At 33.4% G+C, this 26,991-nt stretch overlaps 1 protein-coding gene across 2 annotated transcripts in view; it reads left to right on the forward strand.

Annotated features, from left to right (window-relative positions):
• The window catches only part of KCTD3 (potassium channel tetramerization domain containing 3), a 72,407-nt gene that overhangs the window by 20,854 nt on the left and 24,562 nt on the right, over positions 1-26,991 (forward strand). For both annotated transcript variants that reach the window (XM_074222667.1, XM_074222668.1), the window contains exons 5-12: positions 386-444; positions 725-805; positions 1,450-1,593; positions 2,675-2,765; positions 20,146-20,336; positions 22,752-22,867; positions 25,779-25,866; positions 25,992-26,108. In XM_074222667.1, coding sequence (XP_074078768.1) covers positions 386-444; positions 725-805; positions 1,450-1,593; positions 2,675-2,765; positions 20,146-20,336; positions 22,752-22,867; positions 25,779-25,866; positions 25,992-26,108 — 887 coding nt within the window. The remainder of the gene's footprint in view (positions 1-385; positions 445-724; positions 806-1,449; positions 1,594-2,674; positions 2,766-20,145; positions 20,337-22,751; positions 22,868-25,778; positions 25,867-25,991; positions 26,109-26,991) is intronic.

Below are 26,991 nucleotides of genomic sequence, written 5' to 3' on the forward strand. Positions count from 1 at the left end.
ACTTCATATTTGGTCATGTCATTCCTTATCTAGATATCTTGCATCCAGAGATCTTGATCTTTATCCTCAATCAAACATTTATCATATTTCTTTTATTATTGTTTCTGAGAGCTCTGAGCCATTAGAAAAGGATGACTTCTGCCCTTCAAGTACTGTGTATACTCAGAAATTAATAGGCTCTATAATTATTCACCTTGGTCTCATGGAATCCTTTGTACTTTGAGTTAATTATTCAGTCCGTCTACATAGGTGAGACTTTTTTAATTACAAAGAGGAAAGATCTTTTGGATCAAGAACCCTTATTATAAAAATCATTTTTTCCCCTCTAAAAGTGGAAAGCCAAGCATGGTAGTAAAGGGACTTTATTTTTATTATTTCTTTATAGGGGAGTGAGTATTAATGTTCTCAGACATGAAGCTGAATTTTATGGAATTACTCCATTAGGTATGTTCCCCCATTAAATAAACTATGTGGTTGTAATTTGATCCATGGTTTTGTGCTTTGTATTTCATGTTTTGTATAAACCTTTTAACTTTAGCTTGAAAAATTAATACTTTTTTAAAAATTTCTTCAAAGAAGTAATTTTGGCACAGCTATCTATATTCACTACACTCAGTTTTATTCTCTTTTTCTTAACCTTTTGCTGACTAGAAAATAAAAATGAAGTACTATTGTTCATGTTTGCTTTTATTTACTCTTGAAAGTTTGCTTGTATTACTTTTAGTAAGAAGACTTCTCTTATGTGAAGAACTGGAACGTTCATCATGTGGCAGCGTCCTTTTTCATGGCTACTTGCCTCCACCAGGTATTGTTCCTTTAACTTTGATTTTGATTTGCCCATACTCTTCTCAGAAAATGTATGCAAACACAAGGCAACTAGTCTAAAATTCCTTTTTACAGAGAAAATGGGTTCAGAGGAGTTAGATTAGCTCAGGGTAACCCACATCCCCTATTAGAACCCAAATCTGAGACCTCTTAAGTACTCTACAACTTGAAGAATGCCTCCCACTTGAAGAACACCTCCCACTTGAAACTTAGAATAGTAACATGGAGTATGATTAATTTTATGATAATTTTGAACTTCTCTTAACATTGCTTGAGTTGATCATTTGAGCTAGCATCATTTTTAACAATTTGAGTTATGTTTAACCAGGTTTTTTTAACAGTCTCTATTTTCATCTATTGAACTTTGCCAACTACTTCAATCATTTCTGTGTGTTTTTCTGTTTGAGTTTGACAGTATTTCTATTTTATCTTTAATTGCTTTTGATAGTAACAAAATTATTTCTAATTAACAAAGTAGATATTAAGATTTATATTTCCTATAGTAAAATGTATATTTTACTAAACAAAAGACAGTTTTACTTGTACTTGGAAATCTTTTATTGTGAGTAACTTACTCACTAATTAAATTCATACCGACCATCTTTCTTCTTTTTTTTAAAATAGGTATTCCTAGTCGCAAAATAAATAATACTCCAGGACCCTCTGCTGATTGCAGAACGGGACAGAATTCTTCAGAAGGCCAATCAGCCCGGGGAAATGGTGCCCAGCCTATTCTCTCTAGAACTGGAGAAGAGGCAGTTAGACTGGGTGAGCAGTAATGTCTAATGGTGGAAAAAAATGTATTGGGGAATGCTTTCTTCTCATCTCCTCCCTTCTTCCCCTCTATTACAATAGGTATTTTGTACCTCTTAATGTAATGAGATTTATACCCCATTCAGTCCCCTCCCTCCTACCATCTCCTTCCTGTCCCCCCCTTTTAAGGAGAAAGTGTTTTTAAATCATTCTATCTGAATCATAGAAAATCCTGAGCGTCCATCATTTCTTGGCTAAGTCTTCTATTCTCTCTAATTGAGTTACAATTCTTGAGAGTCTTTCTGCCAAGTAGGGATATAGCCAGTTTCATCCCATTGGGTAGCAGTCTCATGTATAAGTCATGAGTGTCCATCACTTCTGGCTAAGTATATGCTCTCTGATAGAGTTACAGTTCTCAAGAGTTATGAGAATTTTTTTCCTATGCTGGGATATAGCCAGTTTCATCTTATTGAATAGCAGGTTTTTTTTTTCTTTACTTGGGGATGCTTTCTTGATCATGTCTACTGTTGTAGATTGTTTTCTGAAATCATGGAATAAAATTAAGACATTAAAACAAAAAATACCTTTTTTAAATTGACAATTGACCATTTGTGTGTCTATTTTTGGCCTGTTATATTTTATAAGACTTTAAAAAATTGTCTCTTTGTCCTCCATAATAGGTTCTTGATAGAATAAAACTTGAATAGAGAATCTCATTTAAATTGAAATCCTTCTTGTGTTCTTTCAGAATGGCATTTGTGATATTTTTATTTCTTTGGAATCTTTAGAATATAAAATATATTTTGATATGTTATCAAGAAAAATTGCTATTAATTAAAAGTTTTCTTTCAGAAATTAATGTTTTGAATGGCAGTAGATGATTTTTTTTTGCCTCTGTCAAATATATGCCTCTGAATCAAATTTTTTTTGTTTTTTACCTCCCTATTTTCACTTTTTTGTCTTTTCCATAGGCTTCCCCTTCCCCAATCAGTTTCTTCTTGTAAAAGAGAACATACTAATTATCTTTTACTTTCCCCTCCCCCCTTTTCTTCTTATAAAAGAAAGCATACTAATTTTCCTATACTATGATTGACAGGATTTCCTGTGGATCCGCGAAAGGTGCTGATAGTAGCTGGCCATCACAACTGGATTGTAGCTGCATATGCCCATTTTGCTGTCTGTTACAGGTATAATATAAATTCCATTACTTTACTCTTTGTTCATTTGTTCCCTGTTTATTTTTGTGTTGTCTGATAGGTAAAACATAACTTTCAGTTTAGCTTGTTATCCTTCAGCTTTATTGAAGATCCAATTGATAACCTATTTATGCTCTCTCATCCTCTATAACTATTGAATATCCCTCTCTACACCTCCTTTGCTCCAATTACAAAATTCATAAAACATACTGGCAGCTGTCCATGAATTCTCTTGACATCATAAGGATATGAATGGGAAATGAGACTGTAATCTCCTTCATTCTTGCCATGTAACAATCTTATTTTTAGTCATATTTCTTTGATAATATCCTTTATACAACTTCTTCTATGAAAATATTTCCAACTTTGCTTGTTACCACCACATACCATTCTCATTTGGTTGATCCTGAACTTCAGTATTTCAGAACTTGTAGAGTTCCCTGATTCAGTCATGTAACTTTAATAGAAGAATAGTGGTGTTTAAAAAGGCTTTCATTTAGGGAGAAGATTAGGCTTTTGGAAAGAAATTGGCGGTTTCCCAAGGATGAAACAGTCTTATTTGTAGTTAGTTATGGAACTTTATTTTTTTTAATATAAATATTTTATTTGTTTTCCAATTACATACAATAGTAGTTTCTACCAATCATTTTTTTGCAAGGCTTTGAATTTTACAATCCCTACCCCCTCCCCCCACAAAAGGCAGTTTGATAGTCTTTACATTTGTTTCCATGATATGCATATATCAAAGAATGTGATAAGAGAAGAAACATCCTTAAGGAAGAAAGGATATGAGAGATAGTAAAATTATGTGATACATAAACTGACTTTTTTAAAAATTGAAGATAATACTCTTTGGTCTTCGTTGAAACTCCACAGTTCCTTTTCTAGGCACAGATGGTATTCTCCATCACAGATCCTCTAAAATTGTCCCTGATTATTGCACTGATGGAATGAGCCAAGTCCGTCAAGGTTGATCATCATCACCCCAGGTTGTTGTTAGGGTGTACAACGTTCTTCTGGTTCTGCTCATTTCACTCAGCATCAGTTCATGCAAGTTTTTCCAGGCTTCTCCTGATTGCTAATGGAACAGTAGTGTTGGAATTTTATCGACAGAAGGTTCTATAGGTTGTACATCCAAATATATATCATAGTGTGGTTAATAGGTATTCTTCATCTACTTAGATTTTTCTGTGAGGATAGTAAGGCTGAGGTTTTTTGATTATGATTATGGATCTTATTTAGGAATCTCTCATGTCTATTAAATATGTTTTGAGCACCTGTACTTTCTAGGTGATGGGGAAACATACCCATCTTGAAACTGTACTGACTTTCAAGGAGTTTACATTCTATATGGGAAAGCAACAGGGAACAAAAAACAATATATTAAAATAGTTACAAGTAGATAGAAGGTGATTGTGGAGGGTAAGCACCAGCAATAGAAGGGATCAGGAAAAGTCTCATGGAAGAAGTTTTTGAGCTTTCAAGCTTTGAGTTTTGAAGGAAGCTAAGTTATTCTGAGAGGCAGATTTGAGAATGGATTTCATTTTAGGCATTGGGGATAGTTTATGCAAAGGCATGGAAATCAGAGATGGAATGTTTTCTGAGAGGAAACAGAAAAACTTATTTAGATTGAAAGATATGGGAAAGGCGGAAATGTATAATAGTGATGGAAAGGTTGGGAAACTGAATTGTAAAGAGCTTTGAGTGTTAAAATGAGTAATCAACAAAATTTCTATAAACAATAGAAAATCATTGAAGTTTATTGAGCAGGAGAGTGACATGGTCAGATGTGTTTTAGGAAAATTACTTTGGAAAGTTCTGACCAAGAGGTAATGTGGGACTGAGCTGAGATGCTGTTTATATGAGTGTTTTGGTAAGAAGAACTAACATTTACATAGCATTTCCTCTGTTATAAGTGCACCAATCCTCATTTGATCCTCATGATAAACCTGAGAGGTTGCTATAATCATCATTTTCATGTTTCAGGTAAGAAAACTGAGGGAGCTAGGTGTTAGATGACTTGCCCAGGATCATACAGCTAGTAAGTGTCTGAGATTGAATTTGAAATTAATTTTCCTGACTCTAGGCCCAGGGCTCTCTCTTGGGCACCACCTCGTTGCCTACTGTAGCAGCTACTGACCTTGTTTTAAACATAGATAATTGATCAAACTTGACAACTGATTTCATTTGTTGGCTTAGGGAAAGAAGAAGATTGCTTTGAACCCAGATGGATGGCAGTACTTTAAACAGAAATAGGAAAGTTGAAAAGAGCAAAGAATTCTTTGGATATATTGAATGTGATATGCCTAAATAGGATATTTCATAGATATTTGGTGATTTGGGACTGCTAAAGAGATCACAGAGAAGGAGAGTATAATGAGAACACAGGTAGTCTTAAGCCACAATCAGCATGTCATTTGCAAATAGGAACTTGACATGGAAAATAAGTCCTTTTTCAACTTAGCCTGGATATGTATGGACATCTTCTCTATGATAGTGATGAACAGCTTTAACAAACATGTCACAATTTTAGGCTTCATTTTTGAACAATTTCATATCTACTATCTGTCAAGGAACCTAGTATAATTTTGACTTCTTCAGGGAAATATGATGTAGGAGAGCCATTAAGGGAATATTAGGAAAAATCAACATCAAACAGTAGAGTCATTTAAAAAAAATTTCAGCCTATTGTTATTGTGGTAAAGATGTAACCTTTCATTCAGTATCACTTGCTAAGGCCTGCTTGTTCTTTTCTGATAGCCTAATCCAATTTTTACTTCCTCTTTCTTCTAGTTTTGTGATGTTAGAGTCAAAATATGGTGGAGCCACTGTCTGAGTGACGAAAAGATGCCTTTTTTTGTTGGCAAGGCAATAGGATTAAGTGACTTGTCCAAGGCCACACAGCTAGGTAATTTGTTAAGGGTCTGAGGTCAAATTTGAACTCAGGTCCTCCTGATTACAGGACTGGTGCTCTGTCCACCATGTCAGTTAGCTGTCCCTAAGGTGAAAAGGCTTTTTTAAAAAAATGTGCAATTCTTTATTTATATAGTTTTCTATGTCTCACCTTTTAAATACCTTGTGATGACTTTGTGATGGATTTATCACCAAATTTTCTTGAAACTTTGTCTTTTAGTTGTTCCTTGCAATTTTATAAAGTGACATTCTTAGGAGTCTTCCACCATCTTTTTTTTTATAAAGTTTTTATAAATGAGTTTATGAATTATAGTGAGTATATTATTTATAAATGAGTTTATGAAATTACCCTAGCCTGCTATCTTTTTGTCTTGACAGACATTCTAATGTTTTCTGATAGAGTTGGTTTTTTGCTTTTCTTCCCTTTCATTTTATTTAAGTTGTTATATTAAATTATTAAATAGGTCAGACTGGATTTTTATTTTATACATTCTATCTTTTTTATTAATTTTAATGTTTACTCTAAGAGGATATATAGTAATGACTCCTAGGAGTAATAAGTAATATTTTGTTAAAATTGTATCATTTTCATAATCAGCACTTTCTTATTCTTTGCTAAAAGAAAGTGAACATATTTAAAGTACATGGTTGTTTTTCTGTCTAGAATAATTGTGATTTTTATGATGCTTTTTGCTATTCATGATGTTTAGCTTCTCCTTTTTCCTTTCTTGAAGATAGTATTGAAGTGTGACTTCTGCTTAGTATGCAGGTTGATCTTTTTGATTCCTTATCTCTGGGCCTTATTTTTCAAATATCTATTTTCTTTGTCCTTGTTCCTGCTCACCTTTAAATTGACCAATTATCATCATGCATTGATTTAATTTGGAGAATATTAAGTTCTTGTAACATTTTTCTCCACCTCTTAATCTGTAACATAGTGGTGACTAAGCTGTAATTATTTTCATTATGATTTCTTTGAAAATACAGGTCATGAAAGCGATATCAGCAAAAAAGCAGATCTTCCATGAAATGTTTCCTGTAGCTTTTGTATACATAATAAAACTATTCCCACCAACTTTTTTATTTTCTTCTTCTAAGGAAAATTTGTGAGCCATCTCTAATCTTTGGTTCTAGTCCAAACCTTTATCTTCCTAAGGAAAATTATCAGTAATCATCATCTTCAGCTGTAACATAATTTTGTCTTATCATATAACAATAATTTCTTTAAAAAATTTATTTATTTATTTATGACAATGGGGTTAAGTGACTTGCCCAAAGTCACACAGCTAGGCAATTGTTAAGTGTCTGAGGCCAGATTTGCAGTCCTCCTGACTCCAGGACTGGTGCTCTATTCACTGTGCCACCTTCTTGCATGTTGATCATAATAAGTTTAGCATTCTCTCATTTAGAATACCAAAAGCTAACTTAAATTTCTCTTACTAGCATATATAAGATGATATGCATAGATGTAAAATTTGTTAGTTCTCTTCATTTCTGTTTAATCCACCTATCACTTTGTCATTGAAAATTAGTGTGTTGAACTGTGGGAGTAAGAATTATTTCTGTGTCCCCATGTTTTTTCTGTCTAGAATAATTTAGGCCTGTTTCTTTGACCTAGTTTGTATAATTTTGAATTTATTAGTTTTGACTGTCAGGATGTCAAATTATTTTTAAGGCTTCAGAATGATTGACATAAGACAGGAAAACTATGTGGTGGATTTTGATTGTCATGTAAACAACACTTGTGTTACACATGAAATAAAGGGTTTTTCTTAATGGTTATGTAGTTTACATAATTTTCATCTTTACTGGGAAGCATGTGCATAGAATTTGGGATTTAGCATATAGGAGGTTCTTATTAAATATTTAATTGAATTGTTTGAATTTAAAATAGGAATGAGCAATGCTGTTTATTTATGAATGTTGAAGATTGATTATTCTGAGAATGTCATTTTAATTTTTTTTTTTTACTTTAGCTTGGCAGTGTATAATGTCCTGTATACTAGAACTTTAAAGTTAAAACAAATGAATAGTTTAAATTGTATTCTTGGGATTTTTTTCTTCCTCTCCAGCAAAATGAGTTCACCATAGAATTTGGTTAAAAATTAAATATTAGTATGTTTGAAGGTCCCAGAAATGAAAATTATAATTACTCTTATAATTTATTGAGGAAAACTTGGTATTTTTTTATTAAAAAAAACTTTGTTTTGGTTGACACTCATTTCATTTTTGATTAGAACTATTCATAAAACCATTTCTGGAATTATATTTTTATTTTAATAATAATTAAATTCAAATTTTTCCTTTGATACAGTTATGTGGATCTTGTTTATTGTGGAGTATGGAAAGTATACAAAGTATACTTTCATTATTTGAAACAAAGCATTCTTATAAAATTATATTTTGGAAAATTTCTATATTGAAGTTTTTGTTTTGCAGAACTAAAGAGAATGCTATCTTAGGTTTTTGTCAGAAATTCATGTTTTTTTAGGCTTTTTTCTTTTTTTGCAAGGCAATGGGGTTAAAGTGGCTTGCCCAAGGCCACACAGCTAGTTGATTATTAAGTGTCTGAGACCAGATTGGAACTCAGGTACTCCTGACTCCAGGGCTAGTGCTCTATTCACTGCGCCACCTAGCTGCTGCTAGAAATTCATGTTTTTTTGTTAGGTACTACTATAATACCTCTTAATAAACAGGGTGAAACAATTTTTATAAACATGGAATCTGATAATATAAATGACATTGAATACTAAACAAAAAAGGAAATGGAAAGAATTCATTAATTAATTGTAATTATAACTGCAAATATTACAGTAAATATAAATTTTTTAAGATTGAGTAGTCAAGGAAAAAAGGTGATAGAATGAGATTATGAAGTAGTAAGAGAGAAGGAACAAAGATCTCTAAGGAAGAAGTAGGAGAATAGTTTGTATAGAAATTTAAAATTTTCTCATATTAATTTTGAACTTTTTTGAATTTTTTTTTGCAATTTTTTATTTTAAGCACATACAAAATGAGAAGATAAAAAAATTTACATGTACACAGCAGACCATCAGAAATGATTCAGTAGGGGGCGGCTAGGTGGCACAGTGGATAAAGCACCAGCCCTGAAGTCAGGAGTACCTGGGTTCCAATCTGGTCTCAGACACTTAATAATTACCTAGCTGTGTGGTCTTGGGCAAGCCACTTAACCCCGTTTGCCTTGCAAAAAAAACCTAAAAAAAAAGAAATGATTCAGTAGAACACAATAATTTTCATTTCAAGAAAACACACATAATAAATACTACACATTTTTTCAAAGATGCTAACTTTTCTTGTTGGTTTCCTTTCATTCTCCTTCCCTTCTTCTCCCAGGACATCAAGGAGTACCATCACAGTCATGATCTATTATAAAATCTCTCAAAAACTACAATGACCAATCCCCTAGGATGGAAGTAAAGTGTTCTGTTGAACTGGAGTACCATCATATAACCTTTTTAAGATACAAGGAAAAAATAATCCTCCAGGTCTAATAAATCAACAATAACAACTACTTCACACATTTTTAAAAAATTTATTTTCTTGCAGGAAAAAATTTACACATTTATTTAAAAATAGACAAATACATTAAGCCTGAAGAAACAGATTGTACAGTAGATGGAAAGCTAGGCTATTTTCCCCGGTAGGCAAGTTCTCAAAAACACTGGGTTGTGGGGTGGGCACATCAAAATTGTTGCTTTGAGGATCTAGTAGCATGAGCTGTTCAGGGATGAAAAATTTCTCCTGGTCCATCTCTGCAGAAAAAGGTGCTATATATCTGTCATTCACAGGACTTGAGCTTCCCCAGCAAGAGGGTGGCATGAATCTCAAGGACAGGGTGAGCTCCTATCTTCTGAGAATTTCACCACAAGAAAGGAAAGAGATTTGAGTTCATAATGCCCTGCTTTGACTTTGAGGCCTCTCAACCCAAGCAGAGATCTACTCCCACTTACTCATTTTCAACAAAAGTCATCATAGCTCTAGTTCCAAGCTGGGGAGAAGAGGGGGGAATGACCCCAAACTGCTTTCTGTTAGAGGCCATGGCTTCCCGGGTCACCACCTCTGGAAAGTTCTGGAGATGCTCCAAGCATTTGGTTCCCCATAGCAGTTGTCCAGGGGCTCCAGCACTGCTACTGCTTCTGCTTGGTGAGCTTTGTAGGTTCTGAGACCTTGAAAAAGGCTGGGGCAAACTCCACCAGACACTGAGGGTCGATGATATGAACTCTAGCATGAACTCCTTGGTGGTCAGCATCAGCTCATGGTACACTACCTATTCTGGCTATCTATTATTCATTTTGAACTTAAATACAAAAAGATTTTTTAAAAAGGATATTTTTTCTTTTTTCTTTTTTTTAAATTTATTTTTATTAAAGATATTATTTGAGTTTTACAATTTTCCCCTCAGTCTTGCTTCCCTCCCCCCACCCCCCCACAGAAAGCACTCTTGTCAGTCTTTACTTTGTTTCCATGTTGTACCTTGATCCAAATTGGGTGTGATAAGAGAGAAATCATATCCTTAAAGAAGAGAAGTCTAAGAGGTAACAAGATCAGACAATAAGATATCTGTTTTTTTCTAAATCAAAGAGAATAGTCCTTCCACTTTGTTCAAACTTCACGGCTCTTTATCTGGATACAGATGGCACTCTCCTTTACAGAGAGCCCAAAATTGCTCCCAGTTATTGCACTGATGGAATGAGCAAGTCCTTCAAGGTTGAACATCACTCCCATGTTGCTGTTAGGATGTACAATGTTTTTCTGGTTCTGCTCATCTCACTCAGCATCAGTTCATGCAAATCCCTCCAGGCTTCCCTGAAATCCAATCCCTCCTGGTTTCTAATAGAACAATAGTGTTCCATGACATACATATACCAGTTTGCTAAACCATTCCCCAATTGAAGGACATTTACTTGATTTCTAATTCTTTGCCACCACAAACAGGGCTGCTATAAATATTTTTGTACAAGTAATGTTTTTACCCTTTTTCATCATCTCTTCAGGATATAGACCCAGTAGTGGTATTGCTGGGTCAAAGGGTATGCACATTTTTGTTGCCCTTTGGGCATAGTTCCAAATAGTTCTCCAGAAGGGTTGGATGAATTCACAGCTCCACCAACAATGTAATAGTGTCCCAGATTTCCCACATCCCTTCCAACAATGATCATTATCCTTCCTGGTCTTATTGGCCAATCTGAGAGGTGTGAGGTGGTACCTCAGAGAAGCTTTAATTTGCATTTCTCTAATAAGTAATGATTTAGAGCATTTTTTTCATATAGCTATGGATTGCTTTGATCTCCTCATCTGTAAATTGCCTTTGCATATCCTTTGACCATTTGTCAATTAGGGAATGGCTTTTTGTTTTAAAAATGATCCGTTCTCTGTATATTTTAGAAATGAGTCCTTTGTTGGAATCATTAGTTGTAAAGATTGTCTCCCAGTTTAGTACATTTCTTTTGATCTTGGTTACATTGGTTTTATCTGTGCAAAAGCTTTTTAATTTAATGTAATCGAAATCATCTAATTGGTTTTTGGTGATGTTCTCCAATTCTTCCTTAGCCATAAACTGCTCCCCTTTCCATAGATCTGACAGGTAAACTAATCCTTGATCTTCTGATTTGCTTATAGTATTGTTTTTTATGTCTAAGTCCTGTAACCATTTGGATCTTATCTTGGTAAAGGGTGTGAGGTGTTGGTCTAATCTAAGTTTCTTCCATACTAACTTCCAATTATTCCAGCAATTTTTATCCTAATGGCTGGACTCTTTGGGTTTATCAAACAGCAGATTACTGTAATCATCTCCTGCTTTTCACCTAGTCTATTCCACTGGTCCACCACTCTATTTCTTAGCCAATACCAAACAGTTTTGATGACTGATACTTTATAATATAGTTTTAGATCAAGTAGGGCTAAGCCACCTTCTTTTGTACTTTTTTTCATTAAGCTCCTGGCAATTCTTGACTTTTTATTTCTCCATATGAATTTACTTACAATTTTCTCTAACTCATTAAAGTGATTTTTTGGAATTTTGATTGGTAGGGCACTAAACAGATAGTGTAGTTTTGGTAGAATTGTCATTTTTATTATATTAGCTCTACCTATCCATGAGCAGTTGATATTTGCCCATTTATTTAGAGAAGTATTTTATAATTGTTTTCAAAAAGATTCTGAGTCTGTCTTGGCAAATAGACTCCCAAGTATTTTATATTGTCTGAGGTTACTTTGAATGGGATTTCTCTTTCTAGCTCTTCCTGCTGTGTCTTGCTAGACATATATAGAAAAATTGAGGATTTATGAGGGTTTATTTTATAACCTGCAACTTTGCTAAATTGCTAATTGTTTTTTGGATGATTTGTTGGTATTCTCTAGGTAGACCATCATGTCATCTGCAAAGAGTGAGAGTTTTGTCTCTTCCTTCCCAATTCTAATTCCTTTAATTTCTCTTTCTTCTCTAATTGCTGATGCTAACATTTCTAATACAATATTGAATAGTAGTGGTGATAATGGACACCCTTGTTTCACCCCTGATCTTATTGGGAATGCCTCTAGCCTCTCCCCATTGAATATAATGGTTGCTGGTGGTTTCAGATAGATACTGCTAATTATTTTAAGGAACAGTCCATTCATTTCTACACTCTAGTGTTTTTAATAGGAATGGATGCTGTATTTTGTCAAAAGCTTTTTCAGCATCTATTGATGTGACCATATGATTTCTGATAGGTTTGTTGTTGATATAATTGAGTATACTAACAGTTTTCCTAATATTGAACCACCCCTGCATTCCTGGAATAAATCCTACTTGATCATAATGTATTATCCTAGTGATAACTAGTAATCATTTTGCTAAGATTTTATTTAGGATTTTTGCATCTATACTCATCAGGGAAATAGGTCTATAATTTTCTTTCTTTGTTTTAACTCTTCCTGGTTTAGGTAACAGCACCATATTGGTTTTATAGAAAGAGTTAGTCAGAGTTCCATTTTTCCCTATTTTTTCAAAGAGTTTATTTAGAATTGGAACTAATTGTTCCTTAAATGTTTGGTAGAATTCACTTGTGAATCCATCAGGCCCTGGAGATTTTTTTTTAGGTAGTTCAATAATGGCTTGTCGAATTTCTTTATTTGAGATAGGGTTGTTTAGATATTTAATCTCTTCTTCATTTAACCTGGGCAATTTATATTTTTGTAAATATTCATCCATTTCTCTTAGATTATCAAATTTATTGGCATAAAGTTGGGCAAAATAATTTCGATTTATTTAATTTCCTCATTCGTGGTGAGTTCACCTTTTTCATTTATGATACTAGCAATTTCGTTTTCTTCTTTCTTTTTTAATCAAATTGACCAGAGGTTTTATCAATTTTATTGGTTTTTTCATAATACCAGCTTTTGGTTTTATTTATTAATTCAATAGGTTTTTTTTACTTTTGATTTTATTAATTTCTCCTTTAATTTTTAGAATTTCTAATTTGGTATTTAATTGGGGATTTTTTGATTTGTTCTTTCTCTAATTTTTTTAGTTGCATGTTTAGTTCATTGATTTCCTCTTTGTCCAATTTATTCATGTAATCATTTAGAGCTATAATATATCCCCTGAGAGTCGCTTTGAATGAATCCCATAGGTTTTGGTATGTTGTTTCATCATTTTCATTATCTAGGATAAAATGGTTAATTCTTTCTATAATTTGTTTTTTGGTCCACTCATTTTTAAAAATGAGGTTATTCAGTTTCCAATTTGTTCTGGGTCTGTATCTCCTTGGCCCAGTATTGCATATAACTTTTATTGCATTGTGATCTGAGAAAGATGTATTCACTATTTCTGCCTTTCTGCAGTTGATCATTAGGTTTTTATGTCCTAGTACATGGTCAATTTTTGTATAAGTTCCATGTACTGCAGAGAAAAAGGTATATTCCTTTCTATCCCCATTCAGTTTCCTCCAAAAGTCTACCATATCTAATTTTTCTAACAATCTATTTACTTCTTTCTTGTTTATTTTATGATTCGATTTATCTATATTTGATAGCAGGGAGGTTGAGGTCTCCCACAAGTAGACTTTTGCTGTCTATGTCTTCCTGTAGTTCTTTCAGCTTCTCCTCTAAGAATTTGTGTGCTGTCCCACTGGGTGCATATATATTCAATATTGAAATGATTTTATTGTCTATAGTACCTTTTAGGAGGATAAAATTTCCTTCCTTATCTCTTTTAATGCTATCTATTTTTGCTGCTGCTTTGTCTGAGATAAGGATTGCTACCCCTGCTTTTTTTACTTCAGCTGAAGCAAAATATATTTTGCTCCAACCTTTTACCTTTACGCTATATGTATCTCTCTGCTTCAAATGAGTTTCTTGTAAGCAGCATATTGTAGGATTCTGGTTTTTAATCCACTCTGTTATTTGCTTACATTTTAAGGGAGAGTTCATCCCATTCACATTCAAGGTTATGATTACTAATTTTTTATTGCCCTCCGAGCTATCTTCCCTTTGTATTTTTCTCCCTTTCTCCCCCCTTTATCCAAATTCCCCAGTATTTTGTTTCTGAATACCACCCCCTTCAGTGTGTTTGCCCTCCCCTTTCTTTCCCCTTTCCCTTTTCCCTTCCCTTCCTTTTATTATTTCCCCCTTTTCCCCCACTCCCCTTCCCTTTCTCTGTCCCCCCCTCCCCTTTTCCCCTTTTAATACTTGAAAGGTTAGATATTTTATAAAAGTTAACTGAGTATGTGTAGGCTAACTTTAAGCCAAGTCTGATGAGAAGAAGATTCAAGTGTTTTTCATCTGTTCCCTTCTTCCCCTCTATTACCATAGGTCTTTTGTACCTCTTAGTGTAATGAGATTTACCCCATTCAATTCCCTCCTTCCTCCAGTCTCTTTCCTGTCCGCCTTTTTAAGGAGGTAGTGTTTTTTTAGATCATTCTATCTAAGTCATAGAAAATTCTGAGTGTCTGTCCCTTCTAGTTCAGTATATTCTATTGAATAGAGTCAAAATTCCTGAGTTATTAGAGTCTTTCTCCCAAGTGGGGTTAAAGCCAGTTACATCTCTTTAGATAGCAGTCTCATGGATAGGTCATGAATGTCCATCATTTCTGGCTGGGTATATTCTCTCTGTTAGAGTTACAATTCTCAAGATTTATGAGAATCTTTTTTCCCCCATGCTGGGATGCAGCCAGTTTCAACTTAGCGGATTGCATTTTTTTCCTTTTACCGCCCCCCCCCCCCTTTTTTATCTTTTCATGTTTCACTTGAACCTTCTGTTTGATGTCCAAATTTTCTGTTTAGCTCTGGTCTTTTCATCAGAAATTTTTGGAATTCTTCCATTTCGTTAAATGTCCATCTTTTTTTCCCTGGAAGAGAAGGCTCAGCTTTGTGGGAAAGTAGATTCTTGGCTGCATTCCAAGCTCCCTTGCTCTTCGAAATATCTCGATCCAGGCCCTTTGATCCCTTAATGTTGATGCAGCCAGGTCCTGTGTGATCCTTACTGTGGCTCCTTGATTTTTAAATTGTTTCTTTCTGGCTGTTTGCAGGATTTTCTCTTTTATCTGATAGTTCTGGAGTTTGGCCACAACATTCCTAGGTGTTTTCATTTTAGGATCTTTTTCTGGTGGGGATTGATGTACTCTTTCAATAACTACTTTGCCTTCTGATTCCATGATATCAGGGCAGTTTTCCATCACTAGATCCTGTTAATATTAAGTCCAGGCTTTTTTTCTCTTCAATGTTTTCAGAAAGTCCTAAAATTTTCAGTTTGCCCCTCCTCGATCTAATCTCAGTAATTTTGTTGATGAGGTATTTTACATTTGCTTCTATTTTTTCTATTTTTTGATTTTGTTTAACTGATTCTTGTCTCATGGAGTCATTAGTTTCTGTAGACTCCATTCTTTTTTTGGGGGAGGAGTTTTCTTCATTAACCTTTTGCAACTCCTTTTCCAATTGGTCAGTTCTACTTTTGAAAGAGCTTTCCATTTGACCAGTTGAGGTTTTGAGAGAATTAATTTCTTTTTGCATTTGCTCATTTGAGGATCTGAGAGAATTATTCTCATTTTGTATTTGTCCAATGCGATTTACTCATTTGAGGATCTGAGAGAATTATTCTCATTTTATATTTGTCCAATTGATGATCTGAGAGATTTATTCTCCTTTTGTATCAGTCCAATTGATGATCTGAGAGATTTATTCTCCTTTTATATTTGTCCAATTGAACTTTCTTTTCTTGTTGCAAGGTATTAATTGTCTCTCCCAAATTTTTAAGCTTCTTCCTTATTTCTTCAAGGAAGTCTTTCTGTGCTGAAGACCAGATTGTATTCTTCTCAGAGGTTCCAGGTCTCTCTGAGTTATGGTCTTTCCCTTCCAAGAATTTTTCTATGGATCCACCTTTCTGCTGACTCTTCTTACTTTTGCTAAGAGCTTGAGTTGGGGAGGGGCTGGTTCACAGGGGCTTGGGATTCGCTAAAGGCTTTACTCACTGAGTGCAGTTTCTGTGGCTGGCCAGTGGGAGGTGTTGGTTGCTTTTTCTGGAGAAGGGAGGAGTTGGACCTATTGAATTCTTTTTGCCTTCAATCAATGGTGGGCTTTACCCTGGCCTGAGGTCATTCCTCTGCTGGGCTTCTTTCTGCTCACCCACCTGGGCCTGAGGCAGTATTAGTCTGCAAATGTTTGTTCTGGGAAGAGGCCTCAGCAGCACTGGAGGTGTGTACTCTTAGTTCCTCAGACCAGAGGAGCCCAGGGATGGTGTCTGAAGCTCTCCTGCACTGGAACTCTCCTCCCAGCCCGGGGGACAGCACCAACACCAGCGCCTCTGCTCCCTAGTTGACTCAAGCCCCTGCCATCTAGCCCCACCACTGATCGAGCAGGTCGGGCTCTCAGGCCCTCAGACTCCTGGTTCCAATTCAGCTGCTAATCTCACTGATTGGGGCTGATACTCCCTGTGAACCCAGACTCACTGCCAGAATTTGACCAAAGCTGCTGCTGGAGACAAATCCTGAGGTAGATGTTCTTTCTCCTGACTTTTCTTTCTGGGTTTTGTGTGTTGGATTTCTTTTAAGAGGTTTGTTTCATGTGATAGATGGGAAAGAGATCAGGAGACTTTAGAACTGTGCTTGTCTTCTCTCCACCATCTTGGCCGGAAGTCCCTATTTTTTCTTTTTTTAAAGGAAGATTTCATTTATTTTGAGCTTTACAATTTTCCCCCCTATTGCTTCCCTTCCCCCACTCCCCACAGAAGGTAGTCTGTTAGTCTTTACATTGTTTCTGTGGTATACATTGATCCCAATTGAATGTGGTGAGAGAGAAATCATATCCTTAAGGAAGAAAAGTAAAATATAAGAGATAGCAAAATTATATAATAAGATAATGGGGTTTTTTTTCCCTAAATTGAAGGTAATAATAGCTTTTGGTCGTTGTTCTAACTCCACAATTATTTCTCTGGATACAGATGATATTTTCCATTGCAGATAACTCGAAATTGTCCCTGATTGTTACACTGATGGAATGAGCAAGTCCATCAAGGTTGATCATCACCCCCATGTTGCTGTTAGGGTGTACAGTGTTTTTCTGATTCTGCTCATCTTGCTCAGCATCAGTTCATGCAAATCCTTCCTTGTTTCCCTGAATTCCCATCCCTCCTGGTTTCTAATAGAACAGTAGTGTTCCATTGGCATACATATATCAAAAAAAGGATATTTCTAGGTACACAGGACAGCTTAAAAAGAAAATCAAAATAAAGGTATGAATTTCCATTTCTAGTATTTTGAAAAACTGTAATCTCTACATTGTTTTCAATTCTACACTGCTTTTCTGTGCTTTGTAATAACTTTATTTTTGTTCTCTTGTGCAATTTTCTTCCCCTCTCTTGCCACTCATCCCTAGAGAAGGCTACCATTAGAAACTAAAAATAATTATATGTATATATGAAACCATATTATACATGCTTCTGTTTATCAGTTCTGTCTCTGGATGTGGATAATATCTTCTTTCAGAAGTCATTTGTAGTTGATTTGGCTATTTATAATAGTCAAAACAAGTTAGTCTTTCAAAATTGTTCTTAGAACAATATAGCTGTTATTGTGTACAACTTTTTTTTGATTCTGCTTATTTCTCTTCATCATTTTGTGCAAGTCCTTCCATGTTTTTCTGAAATTAACCAGTTTTTGGTTAGATTTATCAAATTCTGAGAGGGGAAGATTAAAGTCCCCTACTAAGAGTATTACTATTTCCACATGTAATTTTTCTTAAAATATTTAGATGGTATACCATTTGGTATATGTATGTATTATATTGGCATTGCTTCTTTTCTGTGGTACTTTGTATCAAAGTGTAATTTCCTATTTATCTTTTTTAATTCTATTTTAACTTTAACTTTGTCTGAAGTCATGATTGCAGTTCTTAGGTTTTTTTCCTTCTTGCCTCAGCTGATTCATACCCTTATCCTGTCTTTCATATCCTTAGTGAATGGATAGTAAACTTAAGTTAGCACTTTCTCTGTTCTCAGAATATTGTTGAATGTGATTTCTTTTTTTGAATAGTAACTTCACTGGAGTATGGAGAGAACAGAATTCTCTGTATTGTATGTTATTCTCTATCTAAATCATTTTCAAGAGGGATTAGATTGTTTCTACTCAGTGAAGAAATTGCAGAGAGGCAGTGTCGTGAATAACTTCGTAAAAATTAACTTACCTAAACTTACCTAAAATAAGTAGGCTAGGCTGCTTCAGAAATATTATATCCCTCTTTCTCTGAAGGTCAAGTAGAACCTGGTTAACTGGTTTTGGTGATATTCTGGAGGGTGATATCCAGTTGGATGGATGTTGAATTAGATAACCTTTGGTCTCCTTAGCCCTGAGGTTGTGAGATGCTCCAATAAAATTATACTCTACATAAATGATAAATCTAGGTCAATGTGTAATTTTTTCCATAAAAACTTAACTGAAACTATATTATTAGATGATTTATTTGGTCTGATAGTAATTATGTTCGTATTGTTCATTATGTCTTAGATATTTTACACATACACACTTTTGTTTGTTTTGTTGCTCATGTTAAAATCCATTTCTCTGTTAATCGGAAACCCACTCTGCGTATCCTTCCAAAAACAAATATTTTTCAAGTTTACACCTCCAAAATCATGGCAGATGTTATGCTCGCCCTTTTATAATTTTAAAAAAACTTCATTTTAATTTTTTCTAACTTCATTGGTACATTCCTTGTTTCCGTCCCTAGTTTGATACAGTAGAAGCAACACTAATTATGTGTTTGGAGCAAATCTCTTCTTTAGGCTTCATTGTTGCCTTCTTTAAAGTTAAGGAATTGAATTAGGTGAGGGGGGGGTGTGTCTCTCTCCAGTCTAAACAAATTCTTAACTATGAATTGGTTAGCTTTTCCTTTACCAACACAGGAGAACCATCTAGTGGAATAAGTTGGAAACTGTAGACTGTGTAGGGTAAAGATATATTTTCCAGGTTCTAGTACTGCCTATAGGGAAAAGGAAGGATTCTGATAAAGTTAAACTTCACTAATTTTGAGATAACAAATTTTAAATGGAAATTTTATTATTTTCGTGTATATTTAACATCTTAAACAAGGCTAACAATGTTACCTATATATATTTATAGAAATTCTTAAAATGTATAATATTTCTTTGAAATTTTACTTTAATTACATGCTTTAACAACTGTTTTCCCTCCAGATCTTACAAAGAGAATGTTCAACCTGATCCTTCTCTTAGTTTTTATAAATTAACAGGATCTAAATGTAAATGATTTTACTAAAAAATTAAATTGGGATTCTCTGGGAATTTATAAGTTAAGATAATAAAGAAAAAGCATTATAAAGAGATTACAGTTATGTATTTTGTGAATTCGATGTAGGAATTTAAATCTTTACAGAAATTTAAATCTCTAATAAAGCTTTTGGTATTAAAGTTAATTCCATTATGGTTTGTTTTAAATATTCAAAAATCAGGATTTTAAAACTTTAAATGCTATCCTTTACTTAAACTATTGTACTTAGATATTATAAGTTTTATGCTACACTCTACACTCTATCATTTCCTTTTATGAAACTGATTAATAAAGGACCACTGTATCTGTAATATCAGGGCACAATAGGATCAGCTGTAAGATTCTAGTCTAATTCCCCAAATTCTGAGTTTTGTTGGTTTAAAGCTCACCATAACACTATATTACCATATTTTTATTTAGAGAGGCAGTTATCATAAATAGAATTTTTATTTTTATTTTGTATTTAACATTTCAGATAATATGGTTATATCAAAGAATTTCAGAATATATACATCTAGAATATTTTGGAATATAGATCATATTCTAAGTTTTGTTACTTAACATTCATGCAATAAGTTTTAGTTGGAAAGAAAAATATTTGGATGAAATTATAAATTGGTAAAATTTTAAAAGTGATATTTATAAAATAATCTAAATCCAGTTTGTTTTTTTCATAGGATCAAAGAATCTTCTGGGTGGCAGCAGGTGTTTACAAGTCCTTATTTGGATTGGACTATTGAACGAGTGGCTTTGAATGCAAAAGTGGTTGGAGGTCCACATGGAGACAAAGATAAGATGGTGGCTGTTGCCTCAGATAGTAGTATTATTCTGTGGAGCATTCAGGATGGAGGCAGTGGTAGTGAAATAGGTGGGAAAAAAACAAATTTGCATTTTTTTTCTTCTCTAGGTGAAGTTTCAAATTGGGGTTACCCATGGATTATTTATGAGCTTTTAGTCAGTATCCTGTAAAGTTGGATAAGTAAAGGGTAACCAGATTCTGCTACTTCCAGAGTTACTATTTAACTATAAATGAAACAAAACACCTTGGTACATAGCATGATACACTAAAAAAGATGCCTTCTAAAAATCTTTAGGAAATATTCTTAGGAAGAGATCTTTTTAATAATAAAGATTTTTGTGGGAATATCATGATAGTTTTTCATCTCAATTTTCAAATAATCTTTTCAAAGAAATTAATAAATATATAACTTTACATTAAACAGAAGGGTCTCTACTGTGATAAATAGTCTGCAAAATTTTGTTATGAGTGCTCCAGAGAAATTAATTTTTATGGGAAACTAAATAGTTTTGGTAGTTTAAAATTTTTTGTACATTGAAAACTAAATCAAAAGGAAGCAAGTCTTGCATTTTTGCAAAATGTGATCATTCACCAAACAAAGCATGTCTGGTTATACACATAAAGGAGATTTTATGACTTGCTTTGTTTGCAAAGACTGACATGGTAGCTCTGCCGTGGGATGGTCCAGTAGTAATTTGTTCATACCCTGTAAAAGAAACCATTTGTTGTTACAAACACTCTTCAGAACCTGACAACACCATCTAGAGAAAATTGCAAAGGTTGGCATATCCATGATAGAGCTATCCCAGAGGCTGAACTCCCTTCAATATTACTTATATAAGACACTGCTGTTGGATTGCTGCTATAAGCAGTATTTTACTGAGAGGGCCCCTTAAGACAGGAACCTGTCATTACTTATACCGTTGTCTTCCCTGTGGATGGCCATCAAGATTGTTGAGCCTAAGAAGGAATGACACATTAAATTCCTTGAGACTGTTCAGACTGTCTTCCTTGATTTCCCAGAACCTCATCCTTCTCTGGAGTAATCAATTCTAGTTGTTTCTTGGTTTTTATTATTGCCTCCTTTCATATGACCCATGTTGCAGAATTTAGTCAACTTCACATGCCCTGAAAAATTGTTTGGTGTCATAATTATAGCACTGGTTTGTTATTAAAAAAAAAAGAACTATGTAACTGATTACAAGCTTTTAGAATGGCTTCTGGCTTTAATATAGAAATTTTATTTTTAAATGAGTATTGGGTTATCTGATTACACAAGGTTTTTATTTAGTGTTTTTATAAAGTATAAAACATTACTATTTTTCTTGGTATTATATTTGTATTCCTGCTAAACTGACTATTTTTAATATTGGTTTTCAGGATATAATATATATTGAGGAGTAGCTAAATGACTCAATGGATATAGTACCAGGCCAGTGTCAACGATCTGAATCCAAATTCAGCTTCAGACACTGGATGTGTGACCCTATGCACCTAAACTCTATTTGCCTCAGTTTCTCAAATGTAAAAGGGGTATTATAATAATAGCAACTCCCTTTCCCTTGCATTAAGATCAACTAAAATAACAATTGTAATGTGCTCAGCAAAGTGCTTGGCATATAGTACTACACAAACGTTAGCTATCATTATTATAATTGTTATTAACTATATCTCTTATTTATACTTGGATAATCTACTTATAGAAAGGTACACAGAAATAGGAAATTTCATAAACATTTTTTCACTCATGAGCATTTTAAACATCAGTTTGCTCTAGGATTTAGCAGTTTTGTATTCAGGACTATGTAGCAAATAATAAATAGGAAGGCATAGTCTTTGCTCTCAAATGTGTGCTCTACATTTTCAAGGGCTTGAGATAGTTGAAGAGATTGCTCTTGTAAGTGACAGTTCAGATAGCTAATACTAACAATTTTAAGGACCTAAACTCTGAATTATAGAATATTTAGTGACAACAACTACTTGAGTTCCCTCATTTAAAAAATTTTTTTTAAAGCAATGGGGTTAAGTGACTTGCCCAAGGTCATACAGCTAGGTAATTATTAAGTGTCTGAGGCTGGATTTGAACTCGGGTTCTCTTGACTTCAGGGCCAGTGCTCTATCCACTGCACCACCTAACTGCCCCCCCTAGTTCCCTCATTTTTGTAAATGAGAAAACTGAGTCTTAGATAAAAAGACTTGGCTATGATTACCTGTTTAGTTTGTGGTAAAAACAGGAATAGAGCTTGGAAGTAATGATATGTGAACTTGATTTCCTATGTGGAACTCAAACTAACCATCCACTTAAATCCATTTTTATTTAAAAAATAAAAGGCAGAATAACTAAGTCTGAAATACTCAATACAGTAATTGCTAGAAGAAAAATCTTTTTTAAAAAGTGAAGTATATGTTTTTCTTTTTAATATTAAAATATTTATCTACCAGCATTTGATTTGAAATTTTCATGTGATTTGTTTCTCTTTTTAGGAGTGTTCAGTCTTGGAGTTCCTGTAGATGCTCTCTTCTTCATTGGTAACCAGTTGGTAGCAACAAGTCATACAGGGAAAGTAGGAGTGTGGAATGCAGTAACTCAGCACTGGCAGGTTAGTTTAAATTAGTTTAAAATATATTACAAAGGTGAAAGAGGACCTGAAAATATGACAAACATTTACAGTGCTTACACCTTAGAGGTAGCTTCATGCAATGAAAAAAGTACTATTAAGAGTCAGAATACCCAGGGTCAAGTTCTGGTCTCAGTACTTACCATTTGTGATCTTGGGTGATTTACAACCTCTGAGCCCCAAGTTTCCTCTTTTATGAAATGAAGGATTGGACCACATGACCTCTAAGAACCCTTCCAGCTCTAAATCTCTTATCTAGATTTCTGATGTGTTTGGTCCTTGTAGAAAATCAGATTTGATTACTGTTAAATAGTTGGAAAAATTAAAATTGTTCTTGGCAGGTTTACAAGATAATAAGATTCTAAAAAGATCATTTTTTAGTATCTATTTACAAGCATTTTTTGCAGTTGCAGACAATATTTCTAATACCATCTGAGTTTCTGAAAACCCCAAACCAGTTTCCTGAGGAGAGATGATAATCGTATTTTAGCAGTACACTCACGTGTAAACTGATAATTTTTTAGTTTGTTTTTTTTTTAAACATACATGACTTGGGAAAACATTTCTAGCAATAATAATTCTATTCCTACATTTCATACCAAGATCTTGGGAAAAGTTGGGCATTCATGCAGGAAACAATCTTGTAACCAGCCAGATTAATGTCTTTGTGACACAATGCAGAGATAGTGTGTAATGAAATTTAAGAGTCTGCTTTGCAAATCTCAAGAGGCAGAGCTGACCTAAGGCTGACTCTTCTGACTGTCACAACACTGGTTGAGTAGGTTCTGATTTAGCCCTTCAGCAACAATCCTATTCATGGATAACGTGAAGACAGTAGAAAAAGACAACCATTGCAGTATTGTTCTTTAGATGGATAATAAGGATTGGCCTGATATATTTGCATCAAATAAAACACTAATCAAATCAGGTCAAAAGCAAGAAGTTGTTATAAGTTTTATTTGATAAAGTAGTGTATATGTAAAGTAATTTGATAAAGTAATATATATATATATACATATATACATATGTGTGTGTGTATATATATATATGTGTATATATATATACACATATATATATATACATACTAAAATGCTGTTGAAAGATTTGAAATCTTTTCAATAAACTTTTGGGAAAAGATGGTTTTCCTCCTTACTTATTTCCCTTACTTTTGTTCATATATACTCTCAAGGAAGGTCTCACAAAAGCAGCTAAAAATAGAACTATTCAGTTCTGCCAACTGGGTTAAACTGCTTAAAATGTATGAGGCATTTACTAATCTTCATGGATAAATAGCTCCTTTTATGAAAATTTTGTCATAATAACACTATATTTCCTGATTGATTCAATTCATAAATTTGGCATTAAGTTGATGTAATGCACATGAAATTAATATAATACGTACAAGTTCATACTTATATAAAAATAGAAAATTAATTTAGTAGGTTAAGTTCTTCTGATTTATTAGATATCTGATATTTTTCCTAAGGAGTTAAATATGTCTAACATAGGATCATCTTAAATATTTAACATGTATTTGAAAAATATCACTGGTGGAGTTTACAGTGCTTAGCAATTGAATAATAATAGCTGACATTAACACGGTATTTAAGGTTCACAAAGTGCTTTGCAATCATGATCTTTCATGGATTTGATCTTCTTAACCATTTGAATTATTTTATTGGTATTATTATCCCCCATTATATAGATGAGAAAATTATAACTTTCAGATGAGATATAAACCATTTCTGTCTGATTCCAAGTCTAGTGCACTTTTTTCCTATTAACATACAACAAATATTTTTTTTTCTTTTCCAGGTTAAAATCATTGGAGTAAATCTAATTGATTTTATAGTTAGCTGTATAGATAGTCATCAAGCATAGGCAGTGTTATCACCATACGGGGTAAAGGAAGTCTAGAACTTTTATTATTTACAATTGAGTTGGTTGACCTTCCAAACATTATATCTTTTTAGAAATATAACATTCAACTATAATCAACCTACTTTGAAAGAGGTCTCATAAAATATATAATTAATAGATTAAAAGAATATCTGGTGAGCTATTGAGCAGAGTAAACCCAGAGAAGAAAAAAAAAATTTCCTACAAATGATAATGTAGATTAAAAATAGAGTTTTAGACATGTACAATTATAATTTCTTTTCAGTTAATCTTGATTTATTTATAAAAAGCCAAATGTTGTTCTGAAAATCAGTGGAAGAATCAAGAAATACCTATTTCAAGTAATAGGTAATAATTTCCAACTGTTTCTCTTTGCTATCACAATAAATTAATATTTATTTTTTATTTACTTAAGGCAATGAGGTTAAGTGGTTTGCCCAAGGTCAGACAGCTAGTCAATTATTAAATGTCTGAGCTTGGATTTGAACTCACGTCTTTCTGACTCTACAGTTGGTGTTCTTTCTACTGTGCCACCTAACTGCCCCCAATAAATTAATATTTAGTCAACATTTATTCAACATAGAGGTAGGAAATTTAGAAGTTGTTGGAAAATAGTAGGTAAGTGAGCTAAGTCAAATTTTAAGTTAACTAATTTGAGCTTCTATAGCAAAAATACTCATTGTTCAGGCTTGACAATTTTATTTAGTAGATTTCTACCTTCCTTTATTAGCCTAGCATGTTGTAATAAATTCTTTCCAAAGTATATTTTGAAACTTCTTTTCTTTAGCTAAGGATTATCTTTATCATAAACATACCTTATTGAACAACTTATTTTCAGTTCTGGATTCACCATAGTGTTGGCTATTGAAGGGAAGTAGTTTTCTTAATTAATCAGGATAATATTAAATGGGCATTGCCATAAATTTAAGAATTTCAAAAGCAGAAAAAGGTAAATTTCAGGTGTAGTAACATCTCATAATAATCTCTGCATTAGGTTCAAGATGTTGTTCCTATTACTAGTTACGACACTGCTGGGTCATTCCTGCTCTTGGGCTGTAATAATGGATCCATATATTATATAGGTAAGTGTGTAATCATACCTAAAGGAAGATAGTTCTAGATAACATTTTATTCATGAAATGTCAGATTTATTTTTATTACTTTTTCCTTTTTGATTATGTCATCTTAAATGTTTTCTTTCTTATAGATATGCAGAAATTTCCTTTGAGAATGAAAGACAATGACCTTCTTGTAACTGAACTTTATCATGATCCTTCAAATGATGCTATTACTGCTCTAAGTGTCTACCTCACACCTAAAACAAGTTAGTATGTGGTAGAATATTTATAATTTCTTGAGATTTATGTCAGATATTGAAAGAGAGAATGTGTTTTATTTACTGGTATTGATTTACTATTAGATAAGAATTAAGCTAGTTGGAAACCACAGTTAAGAGATTTGTCAAATATTAAGAATTTTAGACCTCATGGATGTTTGTTCAAAAGTCAAGCAAAACTATTCCATGAATGACCTGGAAAGTCATAAATATTGTTGGATATGGACCCAACTTTAAAAATTGCATTAGGGAGAAAGTAAACATAAATTTTAACATTAAGTTGGAATTATGAAAGACAGATTTTGGAAATTTCTCTAATATTTATTAACATTTCTCATTAAGACTGAGTTATTGGAAAAGTGTTTTTCATTTATTAAGGACCCTGTAGAGTGAGGTAGGAAAAATCAGTTAAAGCATTTGATATTTATCTGAAGAAATATTAGTAAACATGTTAATGTGCCCCCAAGAATCTTCGCAGTAGGTTTAAATCTGTTCTCAATAATGTAATATTGTTTTCCTAAATCCATTACAATATATTATAATTCTGAAATATCAAAAGAGCAAATACATCTGTTGAGAAGTTTGGACAAGGTAGATAAAGAAATCAAAGATACAAAAACAAGAAATGTAAAATACCAGAAAGACAGAATGAGAGTCATCTTCATCTAGTATGAACAGGATCATCTTCATTTTACAGCTATGGAAACTGAATCCCAGACAGTGCATCATTATTTTGTACTGGGGAGATTAGATATAAGATAGGGATAAGGAAATTTTGGGTGTTGTACAGTAACTCTTACAGCTGAAAGAAGAAAGGATAAGGAAATTTTAACATTGCAGAAACATGCCATGTTGTATGTACATTTCCTAA

The sequence above is a fragment of the Macrotis lagotis genome, chromosome 2 (genome assembly GCF_037893015.1).
Source record: "Macrotis lagotis isolate mMagLag1 chromosome 2, bilby.v1.9.chrom.fasta, whole genome shotgun sequence".
NCBI lineage: Eukaryota > Metazoa > Chordata > Mammalia > Peramelemorphia > Peramelidae > Macrotis > Macrotis lagotis.